The following is a 13332-nucleotide window of genomic DNA, read 5'->3' as shown; positions in this document are numbered from 1 at the left end:
CATTAGGGATTAGGTTTCAACATATGAATTTTGGGGGTGATGAAAACATTCTGTCTATAGCAAATAAGTCAACTCTTTAATCCTCTTGATAACCCTAGGGGAATTATTACTTCCATTTTATGAATTAAAGATGTTCAAGGAGATCAAGGGATTTATCTAAGCCAGAGTTTCTTAACTTTGGCACTATTTGACATTTTAGGTAGGATAATTCTTTCTTGTGGGGGCTGACTTACGTCCTATAAGATGTTTAGCAGCATCCCTGACCTCTGACCAGTAGCACCCCAACTCCCCCCGTCCCAGTTGCAACAACCAGAAATGTCTCCAGACATTGTCCAATATCCCCTGGAGGCAGAATCGACCCCAGGTGGGAACCACACTGATCTAAGGTCGCAAAGCAAGTGATGGAGCTAGGACTTGAACCCTGAACCCATGTGTTCAGCTACCAGTCACACTTCCAATGCCCTGGGATGGATTCTTTTGCTCTTGGTGATGGTTTCAGCTGCCGAAACTTTTAATCCCTTCAGTTGTCTCCACGACACTCCAAGGCTCCTGCGGGGAGACTGGCCTATCAAGCAAGGGCTTCTTTAAAAATGAAGTCAGATCCTGTCCTGACTCTCCTCTGCTCAAACACTCCCCTGGCTCCACTCCCATCTGGCTCAGAGGAGAAGCTAAAGTCCTTACTGTGAGCCCCAAGACCTCTGTGTGATCCACACCACTTCCTGCCGCCTCACTCCTGCCACTTCTCCCACCTCTCCTCCTCCTTCATGCCCCTCCAGCCCCACTGATCTCCTTCCTGCTTCCCAACACACCAGACACACTCTCACTTCAGGGCCTTTGCACTTGCTGTTCCTGTTGCCCCCACCCCTCTTCCCACAAGTCTTCAGATGATTGGCTCCTTTTTATCCTTGAGGTGTCAGCTCAAGTGCCATCAGCTCATATGTCTGCTCTGTTGACCTGATCATAATAGTCCCCCTGCTCCTCCTCCCCACACTGCAGTCACTTTCCATCACGTTGCCCAGTTTCATTTCCTCTGTCACTTTCATCACAACTGGAAGTTTTCTTTATTTGGTTATTGTCTGTCTCCCTTTCTAGAATATAACTTTCATGGGAGCAAGGACACTGTCCTATATTATTCACTGTGTTCCCCAAGCTCATAGTCAATAGTACACAGCAGGTGCTCAATAAATGCTTTTTGAATGTATGGCAGACTGGGGTCACCCATCCCATTGCTGACCCATTACCACTCAGAGCTAGTCTTTCCCAAACATCCCTTTGACAATGACAGCTCAGGTTAGCCTAGGCTTGAGTTATGGGTTGTCAAGCAGCCTTGCAGTGAACTCCCTGCCCACGGGCCTGAAGCCCTCTCCAAAAAGGGATGGATGGAATTTTGAGTATCTTTTTTTTGGGGATCCAATGACTAGCATAGGTCAGGACCTGAGGAAGCACTCTGATTGACTGCACAAGAATGGGACACTCCTGTCCCATTTACTACATCACACTAAAGACGTCGTGTTCTTTCCTCCTAGCTGCTGTGCGGAAAAACGGCCTGCATGCTGTGCCCACGGAGATGCAGTTTATTGCCGGCACAGAAGAGTGAGTCCCTGGTGGAATTCACAGAGGAGCCAGTGCTTGATCCAAGGAGATGATGAACAGGAATTCAATGCTCCAAGCAATCCTCCGCCTACCCCCCAGTTTTTCTCCAGATGACCTAATGCCCAAGTTTCCACCATTTATAGCTTTGGCTCCAGGCTCCTTGAAAAAAGCAAGTGTAGGAAGGGCAGGGGAACACATTAAATCCCTAAAGGTCTGCTGAGGTGCAGGGTCTAGAAGGAGGGACCAGAAGAACAGGAGGCACAAGCCACACGACAGTCGTGGAGGAGAGGGTGTACCAGGCCAAGCGGCTCCAAAGACAAAAATATCCTGAGACACCCTTCGCACTTGTGTGACTTGAGAAGTATCTTGACACTGACAGCACATTTAGTCTTTGGTGTCTTTTGTATATGGCAGTGTGGAGAAGATCTGGGTGCTTAGAACCATGCAGACCTGGCTTTGAAGCCTGGCTTTGCTGCTTACCGGCTCTGTGATTTGGACAAGTCACTTAACCTCTCTGAACCTCAGTTAGTTTCACTTACCAACTGGACATGATATCAGAACCCACCTTATAGGGCTGTTTTGATATTAAATGAGAACATGTAGCTAAAGCAGGTTTCTGGGCCTTCCATGCACGGATGGTAATGCTTGTTATTAATGGCATTGTTATCTCGATTTAATGGTGATGAAACAAACAGCAGGAAGTAAAGTGACTTGCTCAAGGCATTGCTGGGCATCGGTCAGGTCTGTTTCGTTCATTCAACAAGTATTTATAGAGAGCTTACGATGAGCCAGGTACTGTCAGGGATACAGCAACAAACAGAAAAGAACCCTGCCCTTGCGGAGAAACAAATACACAGTAAAATCCATAGTGTGTCAGAAGGTTGGCGAGTGCTATGCAGGAGAACAAAGCAGGAAAGCAGGCTAGGGATGGGGTTGGGGTAAAGGGCAGTTTTTAAATGTGTGGTCAGGGAAGGCCTCACTAAGGAAGTCATTCTTGAGCAAACGGCTGTGGGAGGTGAAGGATCTGTGGGAACAGGGTTCTCAGCAGAAGGACCAGCAGGTGCAAAAGTCCTGAGAGTTCAAAGCAGCCAGGAAGCCAGTGTGGCTGGACCTGGGGGTCAGAGAGATTGCTTGTGTGGCAGGAAGATAATGGTAGAGGGACAGAGCATGTGGGACCTCATCGGCCATTGAGGTAGCTTTGAGTTTGAATGAGATGGGAGCTGGTGGAGGGTTCTAGCAGAGGAGGGACCTGATTTTACCTGAGTTTATCTTATCCCATGGCCTGCGCTCCTTCCTGGCACCTTGTTTGGGGGCTTTGAGTCCAGCTTTGAGATATGGGTTCTATAGTTGGCCCAGCTACTCACTACCATGCAACCTGGGAACCACCTGCCCATGCAGAGCTTGTGCTGAGTCTTTTGGAAAAGAGCTGATCCCCACTCTCTGGAACTCCATGTCCACTGGATGCAGTCCCCAGCCCCACTCCGGGCCTCCGTTTCCCATCCAAACGAGGGAGGGAGTGAACAAGATGAGCGTGAGGGCCCTTCCCCTCTCTCATTCTCCTGTGAGGCTCAGTCTGGTTGGGGCCCCAGGTCTGAGGGAGGCCACAGATTCCTGACCAGGCCTCTCACCCTGAAAAGTCAGGCCAAGGCATCTGTCTCCAGCTGCTTCCAGCCGTTGTCTTCCTTTCAGACCCAGATCACATCCCCACTGCCCTCTGGAGAAGGGGCCCCTCATGTTAGTAATTAAGGCCTGAAGATATTTGAACTTTCATTCTTTAAAAGAAATTGATTTGTTACGCAGGGACAATTCTTAGTTTTATTCGCTTATAAACATTTTATAATTGCACAAGTAAAAAGAAAAAAGCCTCTTAAACAAAAAGAAAAATGTTCTCAGTATCTCACTCCCAAAGATAGATTAGAACAGTTAAGTAAATACGATTCTAGACTGTTTCTTGATATCTCTCTATATACATAAGTGCATTTCTTTATTTAAAAAAATTGATCATGCTACATATGCCCCTTTATAATGCATCATCTCACTTAATGGAGCGTAGTGGACATCTTTTCACCTCAATAAATTTGTGTCAACATCATTATCTTTTAACCATATAATTAACAATTCTTAATTTTATTTTTTCCCCAAACTCCTCAACTATACCAGGAAAATAACCCAGATAGTACAAATAAAAACTAAAAGAGGGGAAAAAAATCCATAATTCCGTCCCCAAGAAAGGCACCAAAACAACTTTGTGTATACCATTCTAGACTTTTATTAATATTCATATATTCATGAAATATGTGCATATTTTTAAAATAAAAAACTAAGTAGTGCTGTTTCCTACCTTTTCACTTTATATAATGGACATCTTCCATTTTAATAAACACCCATCTACATCACCATTTTTAATAGCTGCGTTGGTATTCCATCCAGAAAGAGGATCATCTTTTTTAGCCAAATCCCTTTTTGATGGATATTTAGTTTGTTTTCCATTTAAATTATATTTAATTCCAATTATTACTTTAAGACAACTTCTTAGAGTAGAACACTTAAGCTGAAGGGTTGCACATTTTTAGAGGTTTTTGGAGCCTGTGCCAGTTGCCTTCTGGAAAGTTCACTTAGCTCTCCCGTCCTGGGCAGTGTGTTTCCCCATAAGGCCAGGAATTCTGAGTGTCTTCTGAATGGCTTCTCTTTGGATTTGTTTAAAGCAAAGACTGTCCTGAGGAGGCAGAGGCTCCAATGGATCTCCAGGCTAACTCTAAGAAGGAGGAGGAATATCGCAGGAACATCTGGAAGGGCTTCCTCATCTCCATCCCCTACTCGGCCAGCATCGGGGGCACCGCCACCCTCACGGGCACGGCCCCCAACCTCATCCTGCTTGGCCAGCTCAAGAGGTAAAAGCCAGTGCCCCACCCACTCCCCAGCACTGGGGTTTCTGTTCCTTCTATTCTTCTCCTCCTCCTTCATCCAACATTCAGGGGTGTCTGTTGAATGTCTTCTATTGGCCAGGCTCCGGGGACCCAGCGATGCACAAACCCCAGCAAAGTCCTTACTCTGGGGCACTTCCATTCTGGTGGGAGAGACAAGCAATACAGGAAAAAGCAAAAGAATATATAATATGTTAGTGTGACGAGTTATGAAATAAAGCAGGATAGTGGAGTAGAGGTGACAGGAGTGATGCTGTTTTATGTAGGTTGGTCATGGATGTGTGATCTCTCTGATAATGGTGACATTTGAGCAGAGACCTGGAAGTGAGGGGGTGAACTCTGTGGACACAGGAGGGAAGAGCAACCCAGACAGAGGGAATAGCTTGTACAAAGGTGGGACTGTCCTGGGGAACAGCACAAAGCCCAGCCAGGCTGGGGTTCAGAAGGGGATAAGGTAAGAAGAGGCCAGACTAAGGCAACAATTGTAAGGACGCGGCTCTTCCTAAAAGTGAGATGGGGAGTCAGAGGAGAGCTGAGAGCCGAGGGGTGACACGATATGACATCTGCTTCTAAAACCAACCCCGGTGGGGGGTGTTGGTGTGTGGCTGTGATGTGCTGTGAGAAGCTTTGCAACCAGCCACACGGGCCAGCAGTGGAGTGGATTCTGCCAAGAAGTGAAATCTCCCCATCGCTGAAACTGTTCAAGCAGAGGCTGGGTGGCCATCTGTCAGGGCATGAGAATCAGAGAAGGATTCGACAAGGTGGCTTGTCGTTGATTCCATTATTCCAAACCTCTTAGTCTGAAGATTTAAAAAATCCTTAGAATCCTTCAAGATTCTAAGTATTTTCAGATTCCAGGATTCTGAGAGGTGGGGTTTCTAAGATTTCATTGCAGTGGAGATGCATTTAATCTATGATTGTAAGTATTTGACAAACAAACAGCAACAAAACTATTTGATATCCAATATGGCCACATGTGCTGGCCAGCTTCTTTATCTGGTATTCAACCAAAGAATCAAGGACTTACTGGGATGATGGAGGGAAAGCTGGTTCGGTTGGTCTTCCTGAGAGTGGGCTTGGTATACATAAATCAGTACTATACTTGCGGGTAGTCAAAGTTATTTTCATGAGAAAACTTAAGTACACCTATGTCTTACCTCATGAACCAATTTTAAAACCTTAACCCTGCACCATATTCTCAGGTTCGCAAATCCTTTGATTTTAAGAGTACGATGAAAAACAGTGATTCTCAGCCATGGGTGCATTTTAGAGTCTCCAGGGAAGGTGAAAAAAATATGCTTGGATCTCGGTTGCAGAGATTCTGATTCAGGAGGTAGCAGTATTTCCCCCATTGATTTCAGCCCACTGCAAACCTTCGGTGTCTTTTTGTCTCCATTCTTTGAGCAAGACTTGGCTGTGAGACTGGAAAACCAGAAGCCGAGATGGCCCTGCTTCAGATGTAGGGACGATCTGGGCTGACCCTTTAGTCTCCTCCCTTAGCAGGAAGTGCCAGCAAAGGGGCAGTTGACTGGGAGGACAAAGCAGAGTATTGGGTATTAGTTCTTGCTGGAGCACATCCCCAGGGCTGGACGGGAAAGACGTGGACTCTGGGGGCCTCAGGGGCTGGTCCTGAGTTGGGGGTTGGGGAGAATGGGAGGGCATTTGCTATCAGAGGGTTTTTAGGCTGCCTGTCTGCTCTGATGTGAGCAAGCCTTTGTTCCGACTTGAAAAGAAATTAGGGGGGAAATGCTGGAGCTGTAAGTAAAAGTATCAAACATGAAGGCTTTTGAGTAAAGTGCACGCAAACTACGTGCAAATCATATACAACATTTAATTGCACAAGCTAGGACCTTCTGGTCAGGAAGGAGGGTATTTGAAAGGAATATGGGGTTAATATGGGGTTCTGAATCCCCATCGGGGAACCTGGGGAGACAGGGAAATGGCTGCCCTGAATGTTCTCCTTGGCCTTTGCTCCGCAAATACATTTTATGAGTTTATTCTGATCATGCACGATATAGACACATTATAGAACACTCAGAAAATACAGAAAAAAACATTTGAACGACGTTCAATCCCACTATTAATATTTAGCATACTTCCTTTAGTTTTCGTCTGTAAGTATATGTGCATCCATCGGCGTGGCTGACCTCGGCGGGCTCTCACCTCCCTCTTTTCTCCAGTTTCTTCCCACAGTGCGACGTGGTGAATTTCGGCTCCTGGTTCGTCTTCGCCTTCCCTCTTATGCTGATGTTCCTGTTGGTGGGCTGGCTCTGGATCTCCTTCCTGTATGGAGGGATAACCCTGAGGTACCCTGGTGTTTCACCTGAGCTTTGCGGCGGGATGAACCGTGCTCAGTAGCGAGTGGCCGCCCTAAGTCGTTACAGTTTCATGTCAGATGTGGCGCCTGTAGTCCTCCTCGCCTCCCAGGGATGTGGGGATTACAGGTGCTGTGGGAACTCGCCTGCTAAGCCCAAGCCCTCAGTGAATGTCGCTCACCATCAATAATTACTAACAGTGTTGTTACTTAAGTAAGGTACACACTCATATCAGAGGAGCAGATGTGCAGCGTTTCCCATTTCACAGGGCCTCAGTACAGGAGAGGGTCTGGGGGGTCATGAGGACAAGGTATCAAATAACATTGACTCAGACAGTGAGAAAAATATTCCTTTATCGACTCATGTAGAATCGATCTGCTTATGCTGGGGAGAAAGTTTCAGTAGGGTGAGGAAAAACTTTAACTCTCTAACCTTTCCAAATTAGCCTTTTAAAAAAGAAAGAGCAAGCCTCAGGCCCAGAGACTACAGCCAGCAGTGGTATCTAGCCATTTTGCTTTGCTTTCATGTCTTTATTTCTGTGGGTACTCTTTTTTTTTTTTTTTTTTTTGCGGTACACAGGCCTCTCACTGTTGTGGCCTCTCCTGCTGCGGAGCACAGGCTCCGGACGCGCAGGCTCAGCGGCCATGGCTCACGGGCCCAGCCGCTCCGCGGCATGAGGGATCTTCCCGGACCGGGGCACGAACCCGTGTCCCCTGCATCGGCAGGCGGACTCTCAACCACTGCGCCACCAGGGAAGCCCTGTGGGTGCTTTCTATGTATGACAAGTGATTCTTGTTTTCTACGTATGGGAGCGATAGAAAGTTTTCCATTTAAATACATTTCTTTAATAAAAATGCTGAGCCTAGTTGGAGGAAAATGTTAAGGAAACACGAGCCCCGTGGTATGTGGCTATACGAACGTTTGTGAAAGTAGGTTATGAATGCCTGGAGTTTGGGGAATACTAAAATAGGAGCTGCAGCTCAGGGCTGGGGCAGCAAGCATGTCATAAAGTCATTCTCTGACTCAGTCCCCTCACCTCTCTGGGCCTTAATTTTTCTCATCTGTAAAATGGGACCAGTAACAGCTACTCTGGATCAAAGAGATGTGAAAACACCTTGAGAATAGAAAGGCTCTGATCGTGGTGTTCCTTGATCCCTCAGAGCAGAAACTCAGGGTTCAAAGCCCAGCTTAGCCGAGAGAAGCAAGCCCAGACATTGGACTCAGATAAACCAGAGTTCACATCATGGTTCTGCATGACCTTGAGCAACTCTGTCACCTCCCTGAGCCTTTACTTCTTTAATTTCTTCACTTTTAGTTGGGGGATAATAATGAGCTAAAGCTAAAATAAAGTCTAAATGAGGGAGAGTGCGAAAACTCCCCAGTGCTGAGCCTGAAACAGAGCCCCTTTCTCCTGTCTGCCTGTTCCTTGGACATCTGCAATACTTGGTCTCGGAGGAGGCTGTGATGAAGGAAATGCAAGTGGAGGGAAGCCCAGTGAGAGAGGTGTTTCTGGGTGGGTAGCAGGAAAGGTTCCGGCCAATCCCATGACACCACCTTCCTTCAGCAGGCATCCACCGAGCATCTGCTACGTGCCTGATGCTGTCACACAGGTGCTGAGGATGCAGCCCCTGGGCAAGGCTGAGGCACTCCTGCCCTTGGGGAGCTTGCAGTCTAGGTCGGGGGAGACAGACAGTGAACAACTAATCAAAGCAGAAATACCAGTCATGATTAGTGCTGGGAGGGAAATGGATGGTGAGATCTGAGGGTGCACGCTAGAGGGCTCTCACCTTACTGGGAGGGCAGGAGAGCTTCCTTGGGAAAGTGCGTTTGGAGCAGGAATAGGAAGAGTGAATAGATTAACTTAGTAAAGGGGAGAAGGAGATAGGGGTGATGAAGAGCATTCCGGGCAGATAGAGCAATGAGTGCAAAGGCCCCCAGGCCAGAGGTAGCAAGGGGTCTTCTGCAAATGAAAAAAGGTTAAAGGGACTGAGTTCAGGGTGTGAGGGAGATGTGTGGGCAATGAGACAAAATGATCAACTGGGCATGATTTTACCTCCCCCCACCTCACCCCGACCCAGGGACTTTTGGCAACGTCTGGAGACATTTTGCTTGTCACAGCCAAGGAAGTACTCCTGGGGTCCATGGGGTAGAGGCCAGAGGTGCTGCGAAACATTCTACAACATACAAGTCAACCCCCTACACCAAAGAATTATCCCACCTCACAACAAAGAATGATCCTGCCCCAATATTGTCAAGAGCTCCGAGACTGAGAAACCCTGGGTTAGATCACTGAGGGCCTTGTGGGACATGGATCTTCACAAAAAAGAACCGTTGTGAGTTTTTTAAAAAGCATTTATTTTTTTTAATTTGGATAAGCAACACATACACACGGTTCAAAAATCAAAAACAATACAAAGAGGTATGCAGTGAGAATTCTTCCCAACCATGCCTTCGATTACCCAGTCACCCAATACATCCCTCCCAAACAGGTATCCACTTTTATTGGTTTCTCGGGTAATCTTCCAGAGTTTCCATAAGCAAATACAAGCAGATACTATATATTTTCTGGTGACTGGTCTCCCTGACAGATACCATTTTGTATAGTAACAGGTATTTTTGTAAGGTAGATTTCCATAGGAGGGATTTCTTTTTTTTTTTTAATGAATTTATTTATTTATTTTTGGCTGCATTGGGTCTTTGTTGCTGAGCGCGGGCTTTCCTCTAGTTGCGCCGACCAGGAGTTACTCTTCATTGCGGTGCGCGGGCTTCTCATTGGGGTGGCTTCTCTTGTTGCGGAGCACGGGCTCTAGGTGTGTGAGCTTCAGTAGTTGTGGCACGCGGGTTCAGTAGTTGTGGCTCACGGGCTCTAGAGCGCAGGCTCAGTAGTTGTGGCGCACAGGCTTAGCTGCTCTGCGGCTTGTGGGATCTTCCCGGACCAGGGCTCAAACCCGTGTCCCCTGCATTGGCAGGCGGATTCTCAACCACTGTGCCACCAGGGAAGCCCCACAGGAGGGATTTCTGGGTCAGAGAATAAACACTTTATTTTAATAGATATTGTCCAGTCGTTCTCCGTAGGAATTGCACTAATTTGTTCCCCCATTTACAATGTATGAGAGTGTCTGTTTCCATGCAGCAAAGTGGATTTTTGCCAATCTGATAAGAGAAAAATAATTTGCGTTTATTTTAGAAGTAATTTTGAGAAACTTTTCATATTGAGGAGCAATATGAAAACTTTTCATATATTCATGGGAGACCCTGGTATTTCCTTTCCTGTGAATTGTTAAACTGTGTGTTTATATCTTTTGTACATTTAAAAAATTGATTGTTGGTCTTGGTTTTATTGATTTCAAGTACTCTTTCTATATTGAAAGATTAGTGCTTATTTTGAGTATGAGTTGCAAATATTTTTTCCTGATTTTTTACTTTGCTTATAGTGCTTTCTTCCATGCAGAATTGTTTAGAAACATTTTATGTAGATGAACTTATCAATCTTTTCTTATGTGTCTTCTGAATTTTCAATTACAGTTAGAAAGGTCTTTCCATTATAGGAGTTATAAAAGAATAATCCCATGTTTTCTTCTAGTATTTTAATATTTTTTATGTTTAAATTTTTTATCTATTTGGAGCTTATCCTTAGGGTGCAGTGTAAGGATCCAACCTTGGGGTACAGGTTTGGATCCAACTTTTTTTTTTGTTCCAGATGGCCATCCAGTTGTCCTGATACCATTTACTGACACACAAACGTTTTTAATTTTAATGAAGTCAATTTATCTATTTTTGGTTGCTTGTGCTTTTCGTATCATGTCTAAGAGGTATTTGCCTAATCTGAAGCCATGAAAATTTACCCTTATGTTTTCTTCGAAAAAATGTTACAGGTCTAGCTCTTCTTCTATTTAGGTCTTTGATCCATTTTGAGTTAAATTTTGTATGTGGTATGAGGTAGGGGTCCACGCTCATCTTTTTGCATGTGGCTATCCAGTTGTCTTAACACCATTTGATGAAAGACTATTCTTTCCCCATCGAATGGTGTTGGTACCCTTATCAAAAATCAATTGACCATAGAAATGTGGGTTTATTTCTGGACTCTCAATTCGATTCCATTGATCTATATGTCTAACATCAATGACTGAATAGGTCATCTTTTCTACACCAAGCTGGGATACCAACTTTATCATAGATTGAATCCCCATTTATAGTTTTGTCTGTTTCTGGACTTTCTATTTTATTTCCTTGGTTTATCTGTTTATTCATGAGTCTGTTTGACCCCCTAAAGGATTTTAAGCCTGGGAGCCATATGATCAGATTCACATTTTTAGAAGACTATCCAGGCTATAGGTGGGCAGAACAGATTTTAGAAAGGGAACATAGAGGCAGGCCGACCACTCAGCAGGCTGTTGCAGAGTCTCCAAAACAGAGATAGTGAGACCTGGCCAGATGGTGGTGGGGTAGATGAGACGCTAGTTAGACTGCAGTGGCCACTCCTAACCTCCCCACTTTCTGTTTCAGGGGCTGGAGGAAGAAGAAATCTGACATCAGAAGTGACGCAGAAAATAGGGCTCGAGCCATGATTCAGGAGGAATTCCAGAACCTGGGGCCCATCAAGTACGTGGCACAGGGGTTTTCAGGGTGGGGAGAGAGCCAGGTACTAGACTTTCAAGACAGCTACCTCTTGACTTAATCCCTGACCCCCTTGGAGACTGAGTCCCAAGGGGATTTCAGGACCAACGGCCTGGGAGCCTAGAGATGGAGAGTAGGGAGATGACTTACACAGTCAGCTCTTGCCCTGTCGCTGGGGTAGATACCCTGAGGACCAGTAAGCCTCTCAGGTTGAACTTGGAGGGGGAACCTGTCACCTTCCCGCCTAATGCGCACTTTCCTTCCTGGTTCATGGAATATGGGATGCTGCCTTGGGTGGCTTCCAGAAGCTTGTTTCGCACATATTTCTCACATAGTGAAAATAACTAAGAGTTAGCAGGCCTTCACACAAGGTCTGACTCTGCCACTAATTTTTTGTGTAGCCTTGGGCAAGGCACTAACCCTCTCTGGGCCCTGCTCCCTGATCTGTGAAATGGGCACATTGGGTAGATATTCGCTGCAACATTTAGGGATTCTCTCTTTCTGCCTCTGTCTACCGCTCTCTCCATGTCTGTCCCTCTCTGTGTCTGTCCCCCTCTGTATGTATGACTGTTCCTCTCTCTTTGCCTACCTCTCTGTTTCTGTCAGTTTCCTTTCTCTCTGCTTTTCTGACTCTGTCTCTGTTTCACTTCTTTCTCTCTCTGGATTGTCCCTAGGACTATGGGAAATTCCCAGCGCGAGTGATATGAATGGTTTGTGGGGAAGGGTGCCTTATGCTCAGGAAGGATCCTAGGGCAGCATGGGAGCCCCAGGAAAGGAATCACTTACACCTGGGACACCACTCCCCTTACTCTCGGGACCACCTGGGGAGTGCACTACTTCCAGCTTTCAGAGGTAGGGCCTGGCCCAGTCACACCCAGTGGGCCCCTGCCTGAGGGCTTCCTGTGCTGTGGTCCAGCCACAGCCCACGGTCACAATGCTGTCTGCATCTCTGTGCCACAGGTTTGCCGAACAGGCCGTGTTCATCCTTTTCTGCATATTCGCCATCCTCCTCTTCTCCCGGGACCCGAAGTTCATCCCTGGCTGGGCCAGCCTCTTCACCCCTGGGTGAGACTCTGGGGACACATGGGATGGAGTCCAACAGGGAAGACTCGGGGCTGGGCCGCTGGGGCTGAGGAGGCAGTGTAGCTGGGGAGAACTGGGCTATGTTTCCACCTCTCATCCCATGTAATTATTAACAGTTCCTTCTTTTGCCCTCAAAAGAGTTTAGGTTTGGATGATAAAACATTTAGCGTCTCCTGTGTTAAGAGCTTTGCCTTTGGAATCAGACAGAACTGGGTTCGAATGCCAGCTCCGCCACTTACAAACTGTGCAACCCTGAGCACGTCATTCATTCATTCATTCACTCAAACAACTTTTATTGAGCACCTATTTTTTGTTAAACATTATGCCAGCAGCTGGGGACAGAGATAAAAACAAATAGACAACAAAATAACTGCAAATTGTAATGAGTGCTATGAAAGAAGGAGTGAGAGGGTTATACTCTCAAAGAATGGAGTAGGGGGCATTGACTTTGGTTAGCTCTGGAAAGAACCAAAGTTTAGGAAGAGTAAAAATTAGAGACACACTGGGAATATCTACTAAAAGCCTGAGGTGGAAATCAACATTTGAAGAACTGAAAGAAGCCCATTGTAACCAGGGCCTGGTGGGAGGGAGGAAAATTGGCAGACATGTGACTGGAAGGGCAGGTGAGGACCAGACCATGAAGGGTCTTGTTGGACATGCTAAGAGTTTTGGTCTTGTTTTGTTGTTTTTTTTTAATGGGAGATCAGTAGCAAGCTATTGGAGGGTTTTAAGGTACTTAATCTCTCTGTGCCTCAGCGTTCTCATCTGTAAAATGGTGTTGTAAATAGTCCAATTCTCAC

At 46.1% G+C, this 13332-nt stretch overlaps 1 protein-coding gene across 3 annotated transcripts in view; it reads left to right on the top strand.

Moving 5' to 3' along the window:
• The window catches only part of SLC13A3 (solute carrier family 13 member 3), an 86485-nt gene that overhangs the window by 48989 nt on the left and 24164 nt on the right, over positions 1-13332 (top strand). For 2 of the 3 annotated variants that reach the window (XM_089896998.1, XM_022565056.3), the window contains 5 exons: positions 1527-1593; positions 4299-4484; positions 6698-6823; positions 11339-11434; positions 12410-12514. In XM_089896998.1, the coding sequence (XP_089753124.1) occupies positions 1527-1593; positions 4299-4484; positions 6698-6823; positions 11339-11434; positions 12410-12514 (580 nt within the window). The remainder of the gene's footprint in view (positions 1-1526; positions 1594-4298; positions 4485-6697; positions 6824-11338; positions 11435-12409; positions 12515-13332) is intronic. The other variant, XM_089896999.1, reaches the window with a different exon arrangement.

The sequence above is a fragment of the Delphinapterus leucas genome, chromosome 15, assembly GCF_059928025.1.
Source record: "Delphinapterus leucas isolate spDelLeu-1000000601 "Yukka" chromosome 15, BTC_Dleu_Yukka2, whole genome shotgun sequence".
NCBI classification, from domain to species: Eukaryota; Metazoa; Chordata; class Mammalia; order Artiodactyla; family Monodontidae; genus Delphinapterus; species Delphinapterus leucas.
Note: the sequence above shows the minus strand (reverse complement) of the source record. Positions and strands in the feature narration are given on the sequence as shown.